The 18325-nt window shown below is 33.1% G+C and overlaps 1 protein-coding gene across 4 annotated transcripts in view; it reads right to left on the bottom strand.

Annotated features, from left to right (window-relative positions):
- The window catches only part of LOC143054875 (uncharacterized), a 53310-nt gene extending 36364 nt beyond the window's left edge, over window positions 1-16946 (bottom strand). For all 4 annotated transcript variants that reach the window (XM_076227961.1, XM_076227960.1, XM_076227962.1 and 1 more), the window contains exons 1-2: window positions 16817-16946; window positions 8617-8717 (exon numbers count right to left, since the gene is read on the bottom strand). In XM_076227961.1, coding sequence (XP_076084076.1) covers window positions 8617-8717; window positions 16817-16909 — 194 coding nt within the window. In that variant the 5' untranslated portion in view covers window positions 16910-16946. The remainder of the gene's footprint in view (window positions 1-8616; window positions 8718-16816) is intronic.
- Window positions 16947-18325: the final 1379 nt, after the last annotated feature.

An 18325-nucleotide genomic window follows, 5' to 3' on the forward strand; every position in this document is an offset into this window, starting at 1 on the left:
GGTACAAACTAGAACTTATTAGAAATCAGGATAAACTCCCCTTGCCCTTGGACTTCATGTATTTTACCATAGGATGTACATGTATCTATTATAAATGGACTAGTGATGGTACAAACTAGAACTTATTAGAAATCAGGATAAACTCCCCTTGCCCTTGGACTTCATGTATTTTACCACAGGATGTACATGTATCTATTATAAATGGACTAGTGATGGTACAAACTAGAACTTATTGAAAATCAGGATAAACTCCCCTTGCCCTTGGACTTCATGTATTTAACCATAGGATGTATATGTATCTATTATAAATTGACTAGTGATAGTACATTCTAGAACTTATTGGAAATCAGGTTAAACTCCCCTTGTCCTTAGACTTCATGTATTTTACCATAGGATGTACATGTATCTATTATAAATGGACTAGTGATGGTACAAACTATAACTTATTAGAAATCAGGATAAACTCCCCTTGCCCTTGGACTTCATGTATTTTACCATAGGATGTACATGTATCTATTATAAATGAACTAGTGATGGTACAAACTATAACTTATTAGAAATCAGGATAAACTCTCCTTGCCCTTGGACTTCATGTATTTTACCATAGATGTACATGTATCTATTATAAATGAACTAGTGATGGTACAAACTATAACTTATTTGAAATCAGGATAAACTCTCCTTCAGAGTCCTTGCCCTTGGACTTCATGTATTTTACCACAGGATGTACATGTATCTATTAAAAATGGACTAGTGATGGTACAAACTATAACTTATTAGAAATCAGGATAAACTCCCCTTGCCCTTGGACTTCATGTATTTTACCATAGGATGTACATGTATCTATTATAAATGGACTAGTGATGGTACAAACTAGAACTTATTAGAAATCAGGATAAACTCCCCTTGCCCTTGGACTTCATGTATTTTACCATAGGATGTACATGTATCTATTATAAATGGACTAGTGATGGTACAAACTAGAACTTATTAGAAATCAGGATAAACTCCCCTTGCCCTTGGACTTCATGTATTTTACCATAGGATGTACATGTATCTATTATAAATGGACTAGTGATGGTACAAACTATAACTTATTAGAAATCAGGATAAACTCCCCTTGCCCTTGGACTTCATGTATTTTACCATAGCATGTACATGTATCTATTATTTATAAATGAACTAGTCATGATAGTACAAACTAGAACTTATTGGGAATCAGGGTTATCTAAATGTACCCTCGGACTTTGTGTGCATTTTCCAATAGGATATGTATCTCTTATAAATGTACTTGTGATGTACAAAGAATCTATAACTTATTGGAAATCAGAGTTATCTACCCTTTGATTGCATGTATTTTCCAATAGGATATGTATCTCTTATAAATGTACTTGTGATGTACAAAGAATCTATAACTTATTGGAAATCAGAGTTATCTACCCTTTGATTGCATGTATTTTCCAATAGGATATATATCACTTAGAAATGTACTTGTGATGTACAAAGAATCTATAACTTATTGGAAATCAGAGTTATCTACCCTTTGATTGCATGTATTTTCCAATAGGATATATATCACTTAGAAATGTACTTGTGATGTACAAAGAATCTATAACTTATTGGAAATCAGAGTTATCTACCCTTTGATTGCATGTATTTTCCAATAGGATATATATCACTTAGAAATGTACTTGTGATGTACAAAGAATCTATAACTTATTGGAAATCAGAGTTATCTACCCTTTGATTGCATGTATTTTCCAATAGGATATATATCACTTAGAAATGTACTTGTGATGTACAAAGAATCTATAACTTATTGGAAATCAGAGTTATCTACCCTTTGATTGCATGTATTTTCCAATAGGATATATATCACTTATAAATGTACTTGTGATGAACAAAGAATCTATAACTTATTGGAAATCAGAGTTATCTACCCTTTGATTTCATGTATTTTCCAATAGGATATATATCACTTATAAATGTACTTGTGATGTACAAAGAATCTATAACTTATTGGAAATCAGAGTTATCTATCCTTTGATTTCATGTATTTTCCAATAGGATATATATCACTTATAAATGTACTTGTGATGAACAAAGAATCTATAACTTATTGGAAATCAGAGTTATCTATCCTTTGATTTCATGTATTTTCCAATAGGATATATATCACTTATAAATGTACTTGTGATGTACAAAGAATCTATAACTTATTGGAAATCAGAGTTATCTATCCTCACGTTTTATCTTTCAGATCAGAAATATATACAAAAAGAAACAAAATTGAACCAAAAGGACAATGAACCATGAAAAGCAACAAAGATTGAATGTATTGATGATTTTTTTATCTGTCATGAGTGGGCAGTGCCCTCTGAGAATAATTATAAGATATGTTTTGAAGCAATATATCAAGATATGACACAAGAATATATAAATCTGTAACTTACACAAGACAAAGGAAGTAAGAACTTGGTAAAGGGCCATTTGGCATAGATAGATACAACTTATTCAAAATATATTATTAGACTGTATAGAAGATTTAGGACTTGCCGTACAGCACTGAGGGCTTGTCAGTTGTTGAAGACATATCATAAGGATTCTAACACTCTAAGATTAATTAAGCTTCTGAATCAAGAGTGGAGGAACATGGTTCACTATTTTATTTAGGGGCCACAGTGTTCTCCCCAGGCCGTTTTAGCGTCGCGGTACCGCGACGCTATATTTTTTCACCGTGATGCTATAATAATTCCCGCGACGCTATAATTATTTTGAAGATGCTATTTTACTTGTCCTCAATTTTGAACTTTCATCTATTATCGATTATGATCATAAAAATTATATCACCTTTAATTGTAATCCCTTTAAGTCGGACACTAAAGGCAATTAAGAGATTAAATAGCTAGGTGTTAATTGCCCTCAGGTTGATAACTGTTTGGATGCGAATATCCCCAGCTGACACTTGTGACATGACTAATACCACGTGTCTGCAATCACCAATATCGACATGGAAAAATGCAATCACAAAACAATTCGAAATCTACGTTTTGTATTACGAAATTTCAAAGATTGAAACGATTTTTATTTTTTTTAAAAAGGTCGTTTATTTGTGCAACTCTCTCTTTCTCTTCTGGTAATACGAGAGCGAGAATTTTGGTTTAGAGCTAAAATAAGTTTAATACTTCTTTAAAAAGTTATCATAATTGGCTTAAGTTTATGTTTAATCCATTTAATGCATTAAAAGCGTCTTATTCATTCACAATCTCTTGTCAAACAATGTTTATTCTCGGACTCATTTTCGTAAATTTTACTACGGCCGCCATTGCACATTTTTGTGTAAACTACGGATCGGAACCGGACCAGATATGACAAAAATCCGCATTTTCACGATAATGACAACAGATGGACAGTAGACAGAAAAATTAAACCAAGAGAGAAAACTACGCATTAACAGACTATTTGATAGATAACTTTGTTCAAAATACATATGACTGATGTAAAGATAAGAAACAACTGGGACTAATTCATTGAGTGGCATGAAACAATGAATTTCATAAACATGATAAAAAAAGTTTTTAAATTGATTTTTTTTTTGCTTCTTTTTCTACTTAATCTTTACTTCATATAATATTAAAAGTAGTTAATTTTGTGTACTAGATAATTTAGTTTTGTATCTATACAGGTTGCACTCATTCATTCATTTGACTTATTGTTGGGTATTAAACTGAAACCACATATTTATTTTTATTTGGCACAAGAGGTGTAACTATAAATGAATAAAGAAGACATAAACTGAAACAACTGTTTTTGTGGTTATAGTTTAATTGTATTCTCAGTTATGAATTGTCCAATATAAACTAAAACATATAAAGGAAATAGAGCATCAACGCAACGCGACAAACGACATTAAAAAAAATACAGTTATTTTTTTTTTGCAATGATTGGATTTTCTATTATGTTGACGTTTTGTTTTGTTCTTTTCTTTTCTATTATATTCCTAGAAAGAACAAAATACAGTTATTTTTTTTTACGCAAAATGTGATGCTATCCAAAATTTCTGGGGAGAACACTGGGCCAGCATGGAACCACCTCTGGGTACGGGATTTTCTTGCTGCAATGAAGACCCATTGGTGACCTTCAGCGGTTGTCTGCTCTTTGGTCTGGTGCTGTCTCTTTAACATTTTCCCCATTTCCACCTTAAATTTTATACTATTATACTATCAAGGGCAAAACCAAACAAAATAGGGTACTATTCCTGCCCCTTACATACTCTAAATTTCGTGCAAGCTCTAACACATGTTTGGTTAGCACCAGGGAAGTAAGTCCTCACACATTTTGGTCAAATAAAAAACACTTTAAACAGACCATTTTCCTTTCACATTTATCAGAATTATTTTTCAAAAAATAAAATATATGGTATTTAAACTATCCTGTTATGAGTCAAGTAACAAGGCTATGTAATTGTAGTTTGTGTGCATGAGTAGGGTTTTCTTCTTTTTTTAGAGGGGGGGGGGGGGGGGGGAGTGTCTCTGATATTTTAAGGAACATGTCATATGATAAATAAATAACCATTATTTAGGAGCCAGCTGAAGCCCAACTCCAGGTGCGAGAGTTTCTCACTGCTTTGAAGACCCATTGGTAGCCTTGGGCTGTTTTCTGCTTTTATGTTAGGTTGTTGTCATATTCCTTCATCTTACTTTACAATTTTAATTTGGGTTTTTACTGGTATAAATGTACAGAAATGTGTTTTGTTTTAAAGGATCACTGCATCACAGCAAACAAAGACAGTACATCCCACATAGAAATGAATTATTTGTTTACAATTTGTCAGAAAACATAGAAACATCGGGAAAATAACAGAAAAGTCAAAAACAAACATCAACATAAATTTCTTTCTAGGAATATAATAGAAAAGAAAAGAACAAACGTCAACATAATAGATATTCTGCCAAATGAGCACAATGACGACACAACAATGTTTCTTCATGACGACAATCACACGACAGAATGAATGCATCACTGGCACATGTACAAACACATGTATTTATTTGTAATTAACATCTTTCTTATGAGGTCATAATGAGAAAACGGTAATTATCTAAGATCATATGTAAGTGGGAGAAGTGCATTATTACTTTGATGATGAAGGTCTTACGATAGTTAAAATACTTGTGGTTTGGGAGCACTGTACATGTACAGTCAGTGGACAAAAGTGAGTTGCCATTAAACAAAATCCAATCATTGCAACTAAAATTGTTATCTATTAAAAATATATTACCAACAGACTTTTTGAGTCATTTTTAGAAATTAGATACATGTACAATAAAATGTACAACTCCTTTTTTCTTTAGCTATTTTTTTTAGAGACCTACATTGTATTTAATTAAGATTTATTTTAAACATTAGAAAAATACATTATTCGAATAAATTAATATTGAATACAAGTAACAAACTTTTGGAAGTAAAATAAAAGTAACAAACTTTTGGAAGTAATATAATAAATTCAGATAATAACTATCAATATATAGTATGTATACATGTTCATGTATATGTCTGCCTAGATGTGTAGTGACAACTGCAAATTATACCTTGTCCATTGGATTTCTTATGATTAAGAAATACCAGGTGTTAGAATATATGTATAAAGTGCCTAGAAAATCAACCTAACAATGTTAGAGTAGATCTGATTCGTAACTTCCTCCCAGACCGGGGCTGGAACCCCATGTTCATGTACGTATATTATATACAAATAACAATTACAAGATGAGTTATACAATGAACATTCAGAATGATTCAGTGTCAGAGCTCATTACTTGTTTTATTCTGACGAAAGGGAAATAACTCTAGCAGCTTGATATTCAAATTTTATTGATCTTGTTTATGTTGTCAATGACAATCTGTCTATAATTGGTTACACTCAACAAAGTTTGATTTTTACCCGAAAAAAGAAAAACACCAATGTATACTACTTCAGCGAAAATGGGTGACACACTTAACTCTGAAACATATGAACAAACCAAAAAAATTAAACATCCACATAAGTTTGTAGCCTTAGTTAAGTAATTATAGTAGAGTTGATTATGTCTGCCTTACTTTTTACATATTGATACATGTACTTTCTTATTAGACTGTTAATATGCATCTGATTACTTTGATCTATTTATAACAACAGTAACCAGTAATCAACAATCATTTAAACTAAATTGCTAGATTCATTGATTTTTGCTTGTATAACATCGTATATAAAATATTTCATGTCTATTAAGAATGAGAACAAACAAGTGGACCTACCAGCTACTGCTCACTGATAATACCAAGTGTCTCTAAATGAGTCACATGCCTTTAATAATTAAGCCTTGTAATTACAGCTACAGTTGGGTGCAGACCAAGCATTACATAAAGTAAACGCAAGTTAACGCGGCGTGCCCATATTTCGTTAGTTAACTTTAAATTTCGCGTTTACTAGTAAACGCCCGTTTACTTCATTTACGTTAACGCGGTCAAAATGGAAATTTCTAATGTCTACTCGAGTAAACGGGCGTTTACTCTGTGTCTGTTTAGTCAGTAGTAAACAGCCGTTTACTTCAGATTTCACAAGTTTAATTTTACGTGCACGTAAAAGTAAACGGGCGTTTACTACAGATTTCTAAATTGTATTTTTACGTGCACTTGAAAGTAAACGCGCGTTTACTTTTCGCGTTAACTAATTGTGTATATTATAAAATAATCGTTGCGTGCATTTGTACATTTATTTATGTTGTTAAAATGACTTAATATTTTACGTATTTGTGTTTTAAACCTTAACCGTAACCTTAATCGTATCAACTCATCTCTAACTTCAGTAATGTTTTTGCCAGATCTTCTTAAACTTAATATCCTCTCACGAATGTAAACTGAAAGTCTTGTAGGTTTTACAGTTCCAGGACGAATTTCCATTTTGTTCTTATATGCAATTATTAATTTTCAATAAATTAATTAATTAAAGAGGTGTCATTTCATTAAATGCAATCGTCAATATGTTGATCGAAAATGGACAGATGGATATTTTGATGTACCTTATCATGTGATATATTAGGTCAGTGTATCCAGGATACGAGGACAATCTGCGTTAACGCGCGTTTACTACAAACAGTAAACGGGCGTTTACTTTATTATACAAAATTGGAAGACACGCCTTTTTCGCGTTAACGCGAAGTAAACGCCCGTTTACTCTTTACAAAATTAGAAGACGCGCGGTTTTTGCGTTAACGCGGAGGTAAACGCGGAAGTAAACGCCCGTTTACTATTTATGTCTACTAAAATTTCGGAGTTAACGCAGAGTTAACGCGGCGTTTACATGAAGTGCACGCGAGTAAACGCCGCGTTAACTTTTAAGGCCCGTTTACATGTAATGCTTGGTCTGCACCCAACTGTAAGTTTATCCCTTATGGAGTTGTCTCATTGATTTACCATGGTTAATGAAAAATGTATTAATTTAATTCAAAAATTAGTTATCAAGGCTACATGTATGTTTAGTTTCTGTGCAAAATTTCAAGAGATCCCTAGAGCCCATTAAAAATAAAAATATTAATAAATTATTTTTAATACAGATGACACAAACATATTTTATTACAGATTTAGAAAATTTTAGGATGAAGGAATAGACAACTCATGATAGTATCTGTAATAACACATGCAGTGTTCTCCCCAGACCGTTTATGCGCTGCGCTTTTCAGCGCTATCACAATTTCCCGCTGTTCTTTTGCACTGACCGCAGCGCTATCCACCGCAAGTGCGTCACTATATTTTTTTCTTAATTTTTCAAATTTCCCGCTTATTTTTCACTTCAGATCACGTGATCGACTGGTTAACTATTTATGAATGAATTATTTCCCTGTATTAAGTAACTCCACGGGACCAGTCTAAATTTTTTTACAAAATGGCGACTTTGAAAGATCCAAATAAACAAAGATTTCAACATTGACATCTACTGTTATAATAAAAAGAATATATAGAGGCATATATGAATGAAATAAGATGTAATAAATCGACCGCATTTCCTGATGACACTCACAAACTTGTTTTACGAACTTTGAACAAACGATGATTTTAAAATCGATCAAAAACAGGAGTTTGTTACAATTTGCCGGGTTTAGTATCCATACGAACCCTGAAAATGGGCAAGTCTTTGGAGTATTAATTATCACCTAAAAGAAAAACACATAACAAATCAATTACAACCAAACCATGTGCCTCGACACAGTTACTGAGAATGCTCAGAAAATTACGCGCTTACCACAGTGCTATCCAAAAATCCTGGGGAGAACACTGAGTCATGCAAGTTATTTTCTGTAATAACACATGCAAGATACAATGTACTTTCTGTAATAACACATGCAAGTTATTTTCTGTAATAACACATGCAAGATATTTTCTGTAATAACACATGCAAGACAGCAAGTTATTTTCTGTAATAACACATGCAAGTTATCTTCTGTAATAACACATGCAAATTATCTTCTGTAATAACACATGCAAGATATTTTCTGTAAAAACACATACAAGATATTTTCTGTAATAACCCTATAGAGACATATCCCTGGCTGATCAGTAATATACTGTTAAACTAATTACCTTCTTGATCTTCTTTCATAATAATCATTTCTTCGTCTTTTATGTCGGCCATCATAAGATGTTGACCTACTGTGTGAACGTCTGTTGTATGCTCTAGGCATCTGTAAAGACAATTAATCAGATGTTAACTGAAATCAGTACTAGCATGGCAAAGTCTAGCTAAAAATGACACTTTAAGTGGGCAAACAATTGTCCACTGAGCAGTTGGGAGAGTCTCCTCTTTCTATGACAGTGGACAAATAAAGAAATGTATATCTTAACTTGTTCTTTAACAAAAAAAATTCTGCACATTTATATATATATTTGAATAACCATACTATTATATTAGCGGGTGGGATGATTTCTGGTGTTTTGACAAAAAAATTATTGATATGTCTGCCTTTTTTGCAGAATTATCTCCCATATCAATGCAAATCTCCATAGGAATTTTAAAATCATGATTTTTTAGTTTTCCTCAAGTTAGATTTTATAAGACTTTTTCTGTGTATAGTTGGGGTATAATGCTATTTAAAGATTAAAAGTTGACAAGATGTTCCGCAGGTCAAAGTCTTATACGACCACAGAGGTCAAACACTGATCAGTTGGGGCAAGTAAGTGAGTATGGACACAACATTCAAGCTTGATACAGCTCTGAATTTGGATTGTGATTAAATAGTTGACACAGCATAGGTTTCAGACACAGAATGAATTTGGTCTAATGAACTTAAATTTATCCCCTCCCCCCCCCCCCTTTCCCTTACTCCAAAAATAATCTCAATTTAAATTTCTAATAGAGTTTGCAACAATAACTACTCATTTAAATGCATCATAATATATTGAAATATAAAATGACATACAGTCATGGTTAAAATTAATAGTGATCATGTTGATTAAAAGTAACTTCTAAAAATAAATTTACAGCTTACAGCTAATCATCTCAAGACAATTGTCATTTCTTAATACATAATTTTCAAGCAGTGTAAACATATATATAACAGTATTCTTTAAATGGAATTTATAATTGATTACCTCCCTTACACTTCTTTTAAATTGGCTAAATTGTCCTTCAACCAGAGAAACCCTTGTTTTCCCCCTTTTTTGTATCTACTTGCTAAATGATTTGAGCCATAATCCCCCATATCAATCCCTTTGCAGTATGGAAACTTGTGGTCTAATTTCAGAGAGATTTAAATATTTAAACACAAGTAATTGACTTGAAACTTCAAAAATGCTTACTTGGGCCCCTTTTTTGGCCCCTAATTCATAAACCTTTTGGACCATAACCCCCATAATCATTCTAAGCCTTTCCTTTGTTATATGGAACCTTGTGGTAAATTGACAGAGATCCATACAGTTACACACAAGTTTGTGTCCTAATACTAGAAAAATGCTTGTTTTTGGCTCCTTTTTGGTCCTTAAATCCTAGACTGATTGCCCCAAAACCCTTAAAATAAATCCTGACCTTTTTTTATGGTACTAAATATTGTGGTATAATTAGAGCAATTGAAATACTTATACACAACTTATTGACTGAAAACTACAAAAATAAAATTGAGAATGGAAATGGGGAATGTGCCAAAGAGACAACAACCCGACCATAGAAAAAAAAAACAGCAGAAGGTCACCAACAGGTCTTCAATGTAGCGAAAAATTCCCGCACCTGGAGGCGTCCTTAAGCTGGCCCCTAAACAAATATATACTAGTTCAGTGATAATGTCAAAAATGCTTATTTGGGCCCCTAATTCCTAAACCTTTGGGACAATATAAACCCCCATAATCAAACCAAACCTTTAATTAATATGTGGAACATTGTGGTACAATGTCAGAGAGATCCATACAGTTACAAACAAGTTATTGTCCTAAAACTAGAAAAATGCCTGTTTTTGGCCCCTTTTAGGCCCTTAATTCCTAGACTGTTTGCATTGCCCCATAGCCCTTAAAATAAATCCAAACCGTCTACTTATGGTATTAAACATTGTAGTACAATTTCAGAGCAAATACTTAATCCTGAAACTAGATGAATGCTTGTTTTATGCCCATAATTCCTAAACCTTTGGCTTTGGGGCTATACCCCAAAAATCAATCCCATATTCCCAACCTTCCTTTTGTGGTTGGAAACATTGTATTAAAATTTTATTGATTTTTATTTTATACCTAAAAATATACTAAAAATATTATTTAGAAACCATCCGTCTTCGGATAATGCTGAAGAGGACGACAATAACGTGATACCAATATAAATGACCAATAAATTTGTGATTTTTTTTCAGTCGTATAAAAACTTCTGCTGCAATTACTTCAAGGTTAGGGTCAAATTTATGCTAGAGTGACTGGACTAAAAGGGCTTTAACTGAACAAGAAGAAAAGCTTAAATTGTGAAAATCGAACTTGACCTGTAACTTGTCATAAAACTATACACCAAAATCAAATCAATATCTTCAAGCATGAAGAAAAAACGTCTATAAACTGATTTGCAGGACAAATAGAGTGCAAGCCTAAATACACTTCGACTTTGTGGGTAGGGGACTAAATAACAGAGTTGGAAATTATAGCCCGCCCGAGACAGCCTATTATACGATCGGGCGGTCAGAAATTAATTTTCAACAGTCCAGTTGACAGTCTATTTTTTCAGGTGGTTGGGATTACCTTTTTCTACTTTTGGAATGAGTTCTCAGTATTACCCTAGGCCACGGTTTTTTAATTTGTTGGTTTACGGATTTTCCCAATAAAAAAGTCGGGTCGGTCGGTCGGGAAAAAAAAAAGGAAAAAAAATCATCTTTGAAAACAGAAAAATATGCAAAATCAATATATATTTCACCTTTCTAACAATATGTTTGTTATGCCATTTTATCATCATTTCTTAAATTTTAGTTCAATGAAATATTATTGCTCAGCTGTTATAAACATCGCATGACATTGTCTAATAAGTTATAGTAAAAAAAAGGGGGGTGCACGGACAAAGATGAAATTAAATCGTCATTTCAGAAACAAGAAAAATAGATTCGCGTAGCTCTTAATAAATTCCAGAAAACTTGGTGAATAATGATCTTCAAGCACGAAAACTGATAAAGAAAAAAAATGTAAAAACGTCGTACGAAAATAAGTTTAATTTCAACACACGTGTCAAAAACCTAATAGACTCGTCCATTGGAAAAACGAGATTATCGGGTCAATCTGTTGTCTCGCATTCCCGTTTTTTTATCCAAATGGACGATAATTTTTTTATTTTCTATGAAACAAGAAAATTCCAAATGATTTGTTAATATTCAATACTTCAACTTAATGCCTTCAACCTATCCACATTTGGACAAGTCTATTTCTATGAGATGATGCATCTTACGGACTGATGACAAATAAGGGAAACGAACTTATTGGGTAATTGGTTTTAAACACAAGTTTTGTTCCGCAAAATTATTTGTGCAAACGACATTTCAAGGTCAGTTATTATGATAATTGATTTGTCTATATTTAAAAACGTAAACTGGAAGTTTTATTTTTTCACAACAGCAAGTGTTATCAATTTTGTTAGTGATTAATGCATTTCATTTCATAAAAAAAATATTATTTTAATTATTTTTCAGGGATAATGCATTTCTTAGGGTCGGCGGCAATAAAAAAGCATGAAAAGTCCATTTTATTTTTATTCTGGAAATCGGCAAAATCGGGTCGGCGGATCCGTAAACCAACAAATTAAAAAATCCTGGCCCTATTCATAACAGCAAGTAAGAATCATGACTGACAATTAACCTTTTACTCCACATGTTTCCACGTGATTTCTGCAAGGAACATGGTGATACCTGTTGTTTGTAGGATTCGCATTCATTGGCTTATTGGTATTGAATAGTCCAATCGTGATTGCGTTTATCGAATAACTAGAGGCTCTTTGTGTGTCGCTCACCTTGGTCTATGTGCATAGTAAACATGGGACACAGATGGATTCATGACAAAATTGTGTTTTGGTGATGGTGATGTGTTTGTAGATCTTACTTTACTGAACATTCTTGCTACTTACAATTTTCTCTATCTTTAATAAACTTGGCCCTTTAGATACAGAGGGAAATATTTTGTAAAAATTTACAAAAATTTACCAAATTAATGAAAATTGTTAAAAATTTATTATAAAGGGCAATAACTCCTTAAGGGGTCAACTGATCATTTTGGTCATGTTCATTTTGGTCATGTTGACTCATTTTTAAGTCTTACTTTGCTGAACATTATTGCTGTTTACAGTTTATCTCTATCTATAACAGTATTCCAAATAATAACCAATAAAAACGGCAAAATTTCTTTAAGAATTACCAATTGGGGGGCAGCAACCCAACAACCAGTTGTCCAATTCATCTGAAAATTTCAGAGCAGATAGATATTGACTTGATAAACAATTTTACCCCATGTCAGATTTGCTCTAAATGCTTTGGTTTCAGAGTTATAAGCCAAAATCTACATTTTACCCCTATGTTCTATTTTTAGCATTAGCAGCCATCGTGGTCGGTTGGCTGGGATCCTGGACACAATTTTTAAACTAGGTACCCTAGTGATGATTGTGGCCAAGTTTGGTTAAATTTGGCCCATTAGTTTCAGAGGAGAAGATTTTTGTAAAAGTTAACGATGACGGACGCCAAGTGATGGGAAAAGCTCACTTGGCCCTTTGGGCCAGGTGAGCTAAAAAATAAATATTAGAGGAAATCGAAAGTATAAATTTGTTTTGGTAAACACTAAACTCATGTCTTTACAATAGTACTTTAGCCTTTCGTCGCGAAAAAGTGACCTGCTGTTGACTCAACAGAAAAATATAAATTGTATGATCAAAGAGGAAGCAGACAATTATTCCTGGTTGGAAAACGAAGTTCGAGTGGTTGATTTGTGACAACTTGCATGGTAAAATATTTTGTCAACCATGCCGTTCAGTGCATGGGCCCTTGGCAGTAAGAAAACTACCTGAAAGAAGTACCTTATAATGGGACATAGATCTCGAACAATAGAAATGACACTACCCAAATTTGTACGTGATCTGAGTTTTGTAGCAATAAGCAATGTGTAAAAGTTTTTTGGTTAAGGCAATTTAAAGTTTTCACATTTATAGAGGGAAATAACTCTAGAACAGTAAAAGTGAGGTCATAAATGTTCAAACATGATCTGTGTTTTAAGGTACCTTATAAATATTGTGCATAAGTTGTGTTTTGGTTTTGGGACTGAATAATATTACCAAGAATATTCCAACAAAAAGCATTGGTAACAAATCGAAACTACCTTGGGTAAATTACCAACTTAAAAAGCTCATCAACAAGAAAAACAAATTATACAAAAAGAAAAAGAAAAATCCTAAGTATAAAAAACAATACCAAGAGATAAAAACCAAGCTCCAGAAAGAAATGAGAAACTCGTACTGGCAATACATAGAAAACATGATTTTCGATATTGAAATAAAGGAGCCAGATCAAACATGCTTCAATAATACGCCTAAAAAACTGTACACCTACATTAAAAGCCAGAAAAACGAAAACACCGGCATAGCTCCTCTGCGAAGTGAAGGTACACTGCACTCAAGTCCATCTGAGAAAGCAAATATACTTAACAAACAATTTCAGTCTGCTTTTACATCTGAAGCAAACACTAACATTCCAGACAAAGGTCCTAGTAAACACCCTATAATGGAACCCATTAGAATATCTAGGGATGGTGTTTACAAACTAATCAAAAACATAAACCCGAATAAAGCAACTGGTCCTGACACCATCGCAGGCAAAGTACTAAAACAAAACATCGAAATATGTACAGATATCCTCACTTTAATATTTACAAGATCACTACAAACAGGCAAAGTACCATCTGACTGGAACCACGCAAATGTCACACCTGTATTCAAAAAAGGGGATAAACACAACCCAGGAAACTATAGGCCTATATCCTTAACATGCATAGCTTGTAAACTACTCGAACATATCTTTGCAAGCAGCATGATGAATCACTTAGAAACAAACAACACTCTATATGAATTACAACATGGATTTAGGGCAAAACGATCATGTGAATCACAAATCATCTCACTGATACATGAATTATTCCAAAACAACGACAAGAACATACAAACAGATCTTATTATCATGGATTTTGCTAAAGCTTTCGACAAGGTACCACACAAAAGATTACTATACAAAATGAAATACTTTGGCATATCAGATCAAATCATTAACTGGGTAGACTCCTTTCTTTCAAACAGAACACAAACAGTACTTTTAGAAAACATGTCATCTTCAAAAATACCAGTCTCATCAGGAGTCCCACAGGGTACAGTGCTAGGACCGATACTATTCTTAATTTACATAAATGACCTCCCAGATTACATCCAACATAGCAAAATAAGACTCTTTGCAGATGACAGCATAATCTACCGACAAATTAAAACTCAAAACGACTGCCTCAAGCTTCAAGAAGACCTAGAAGCTGCCATACAATGGGAAAAAGATTGGCTTATGTCTTTCCATCCAGACAAGTGTAACATCATGAATATAACAACAAAAAGAAATCCCATCCACTTTTATTATAACATGTATGGACACATTTTAGAATCTGTAAAACATGCAAAATACTTAGGCATCACCATCTCAGCAGACCTAAAATGGAACACCCACATCCAACAAACTGCTGCAAAAGCAAATAAATCCTTAGGTTTCATCAGAAGAAACCTTAAAGTCCAATCGCAAACAATTAAAGAAAGAGCGTACCAAACACTCATAAGACCAAAGTTGGAATACTGTTGTACTGTATGGGACCCATTTACAAACGAAAATATAAAATCACTGGAAAAAGTACAAAGACGGGCAGCAAGGTATGTGTGCAATAGACATCACAACACCAGCAGTGTGTCTGAGATGCTAGATACCATGAAATGGCAAACATTACAAGAACGCCGACTACGAACAAGGCTTATAATGTTCCACAAAATTGTAAATGAAAAGATAGCCATTCCATCGCAAAATGTATTACAACAGAGTCAGTCTACTACAAGATCCACCAATAAAGAATCCTACAGACAAATTCATTGCAATAAAGACAGCTATAAATTTTCTTTCTTCTGTCAAACCATCAAAGACTGGAACAAACTAACCCCTGAAATTACCAAAAACAGTACTACAGAAAACTTCAAGGATGCACTCACACACGACGTGCTCCTTGATACTTACCCTCATCTGAAATAAACAGATACTCTTGTTTTTATCTTATACCAAAAAACTAAAAATAAAAAATGTAATATTTAAAAACTAAATAAAAAAATTGTATAAATTAAAAACAAAGAAAAATTGTAAAAATTGAAAATACGAAAATATATGACCAAAAACAACTTTGAATAAGAAATATTTTGTTAATTTATATTTTGACAAAAATTATCAACATAAATTTATCAAAAAACATTTACCAGGCATGCGCCGGAAAGTAAACATCAGTACGTTGATGGTTTTCTGTAACAAAAGAAGAAGAGAAGAAGATGTGCATGAAAACTCCTGGGTTAAATGTTTACTCTCATTCTGAAGTATGTTCAACTGCTATACATGTATGTTAGCCCTTGAAACATAACATGACTGATGAAGGAAGCAATCATAACCTAAAGCATTAAACAACACAACTCTAAAAATTGATTTGTTTTCAGATAAAAAAATCTACAACAAAGTCTGACCAAAATGTCAAACAGAAACCAACACTGGCAACAGAATTAAAATTTGAATTACTCTTCTTCTTTTGATAATCAGCAACGGAAAAATACCATCACACTGATGCTGTGTCTCGTGCTGATACTCTTAAAGATAACCAGTCTCTATATCTGCATTCAATACAATGTATTTATATTGGGCCATGCCAATTTTCGAACGTATGGATGTACATGTACACGTAGCTTGATACTCGGGTGTCTGCGTGTATAATTTTGTATTTCGAGTTGCCCAAATTATGTTACATTCATGTTTCTTCTATTCATTTACAGGAATCAAAGAAGTGACAATATCATCTAACAAGGTTCATTTTATAACTAAATTTTGTATCGTGTGAAGTCGTTTTGCGGATCATTAGTGAACTAACGGGGATAAAGCTGTTATGAATATCGGTGAAAATGGCGGACGCTCCTTTATTTACAAACTAATTTTCTCTGAAAAACAGTTATGTCAGATGTTCATTAATTATCGGTCAATGTAAATTTGTTGATTGAGATGTCTATGACATAACTTACTTCTGCTGATGGGTTTTTTACTCGATTTTCCCACAAAAAATCTAAATTAAATGTACTAGCACACTTCGACACAAATGAGGTTATTGCATCCATTAGTTGTCACACCACATTGGATTGGTCAAAATTTGAACCAATCAAGCTTATGTATATCTAATGGCATGAAAAGAACGTCTTCTCCTAGAAACACTCGTAATATAATTAAAATTCAATGATGATTATTGTATACAACGCACAAACAAAACTTTATAATAGATACGGGCAAGGATTTCTATAGGCTATACAAATCATTGATACAGGATATTTTCGGGTACAAGTTTTAAAAATCGGCCCCTAAAGAAAAAGTCAAATCGGCACCAGGTCATATCGGTACCTATCTAAAGTCTATTCGGCATCCGAAAACATTTTATATATAAACAAATAATTATAAGTGCCTATAAATAGCAGCACATGACATACAAATCTATGGGAGTGTGGATTAATCAGTACAGAGATTAATTCAATTACACAAATAAAATTATAGATTACCTAACAATGTAATTTTAACACACTATTTAGTATGTAAAGACAAGAATGTTTAAAATATTTACAAAATGATGAAAATAAACGCAATATTTCGCCAGACCAACTAGCTTTATCAAGTGTGCATCGATGAAATCGGATGTAGCTGAAAAGAAACTTTTGTAGCTCAATGTATATGTTGCACTTAGCTCCTTGAAAATAAGAAAATTTTGCAGCTCAATGTCTATGTTGCACTTGAATTTAGCTGCTTTGAAAATAAGAAAATTTTGCAGCTCAATGTATATGTTGCACTTGGATTTATATAGCTGCCTTGAAAATACATAATTGGTAGTTGAAGTTAGCAACGTCCATTGGCCAATATTACGGGATAAAAAGGACGATGCTTAGTTTTAAATTATTCTTTATCTTTCCTGTATCTTTTCTCGTCTTTTTCGTTAAGACCATCATGTTCTAAAGTGTGGAGTTGGTGGAATCAAAAGTTTTCTCTTCTCCTTCTCGCCGTGGTGTCCCACTCGGTGTTAACTTCTATAATTTGGAAAGTAACATTATCAAAAGGATGTTTCGTTGAACGAAGATGTCTTGTGAGCGACAGTTTTTGTTGGTTTTGTACGATGAACGATGGTTATTGAGCCGAATATTAAATTTGTCCATTGTTTCTCCCTCATACTGAATGTTACAAGTGTCACATGTTAATATATAAATTGAGTTCTCTGTTTTACAGTTGGAACTAGAGTAGATGGTATAATTTTGTTTAGTAACGGAGCTCAAGAGGATATTGTAATAAAACCTGCCGACAAAGGGGGCGATGTGGTTGTCATAAATAAAACAGATTATATAGCAGAGGGGAATCGCCAACTGGCTTTCAAACTCCATTTTTTATAAACAATAAACCACAAATACAACGCTTAATACTATTCGAAAGATCAACACCATCCTTCAAGAGATGTTCGACAATAAGCATATAGACAATGACACCTTTGATTATCTCCG

Source organism: Mytilus galloprovincialis, chromosome 12, assembly GCF_965363235.1.
Source record: "Mytilus galloprovincialis chromosome 12, xbMytGall1.hap1.1, whole genome shotgun sequence".
NCBI classification, from domain to species: Eukaryota; Metazoa; Mollusca; class Bivalvia; order Mytilida; family Mytilidae; genus Mytilus; species Mytilus galloprovincialis.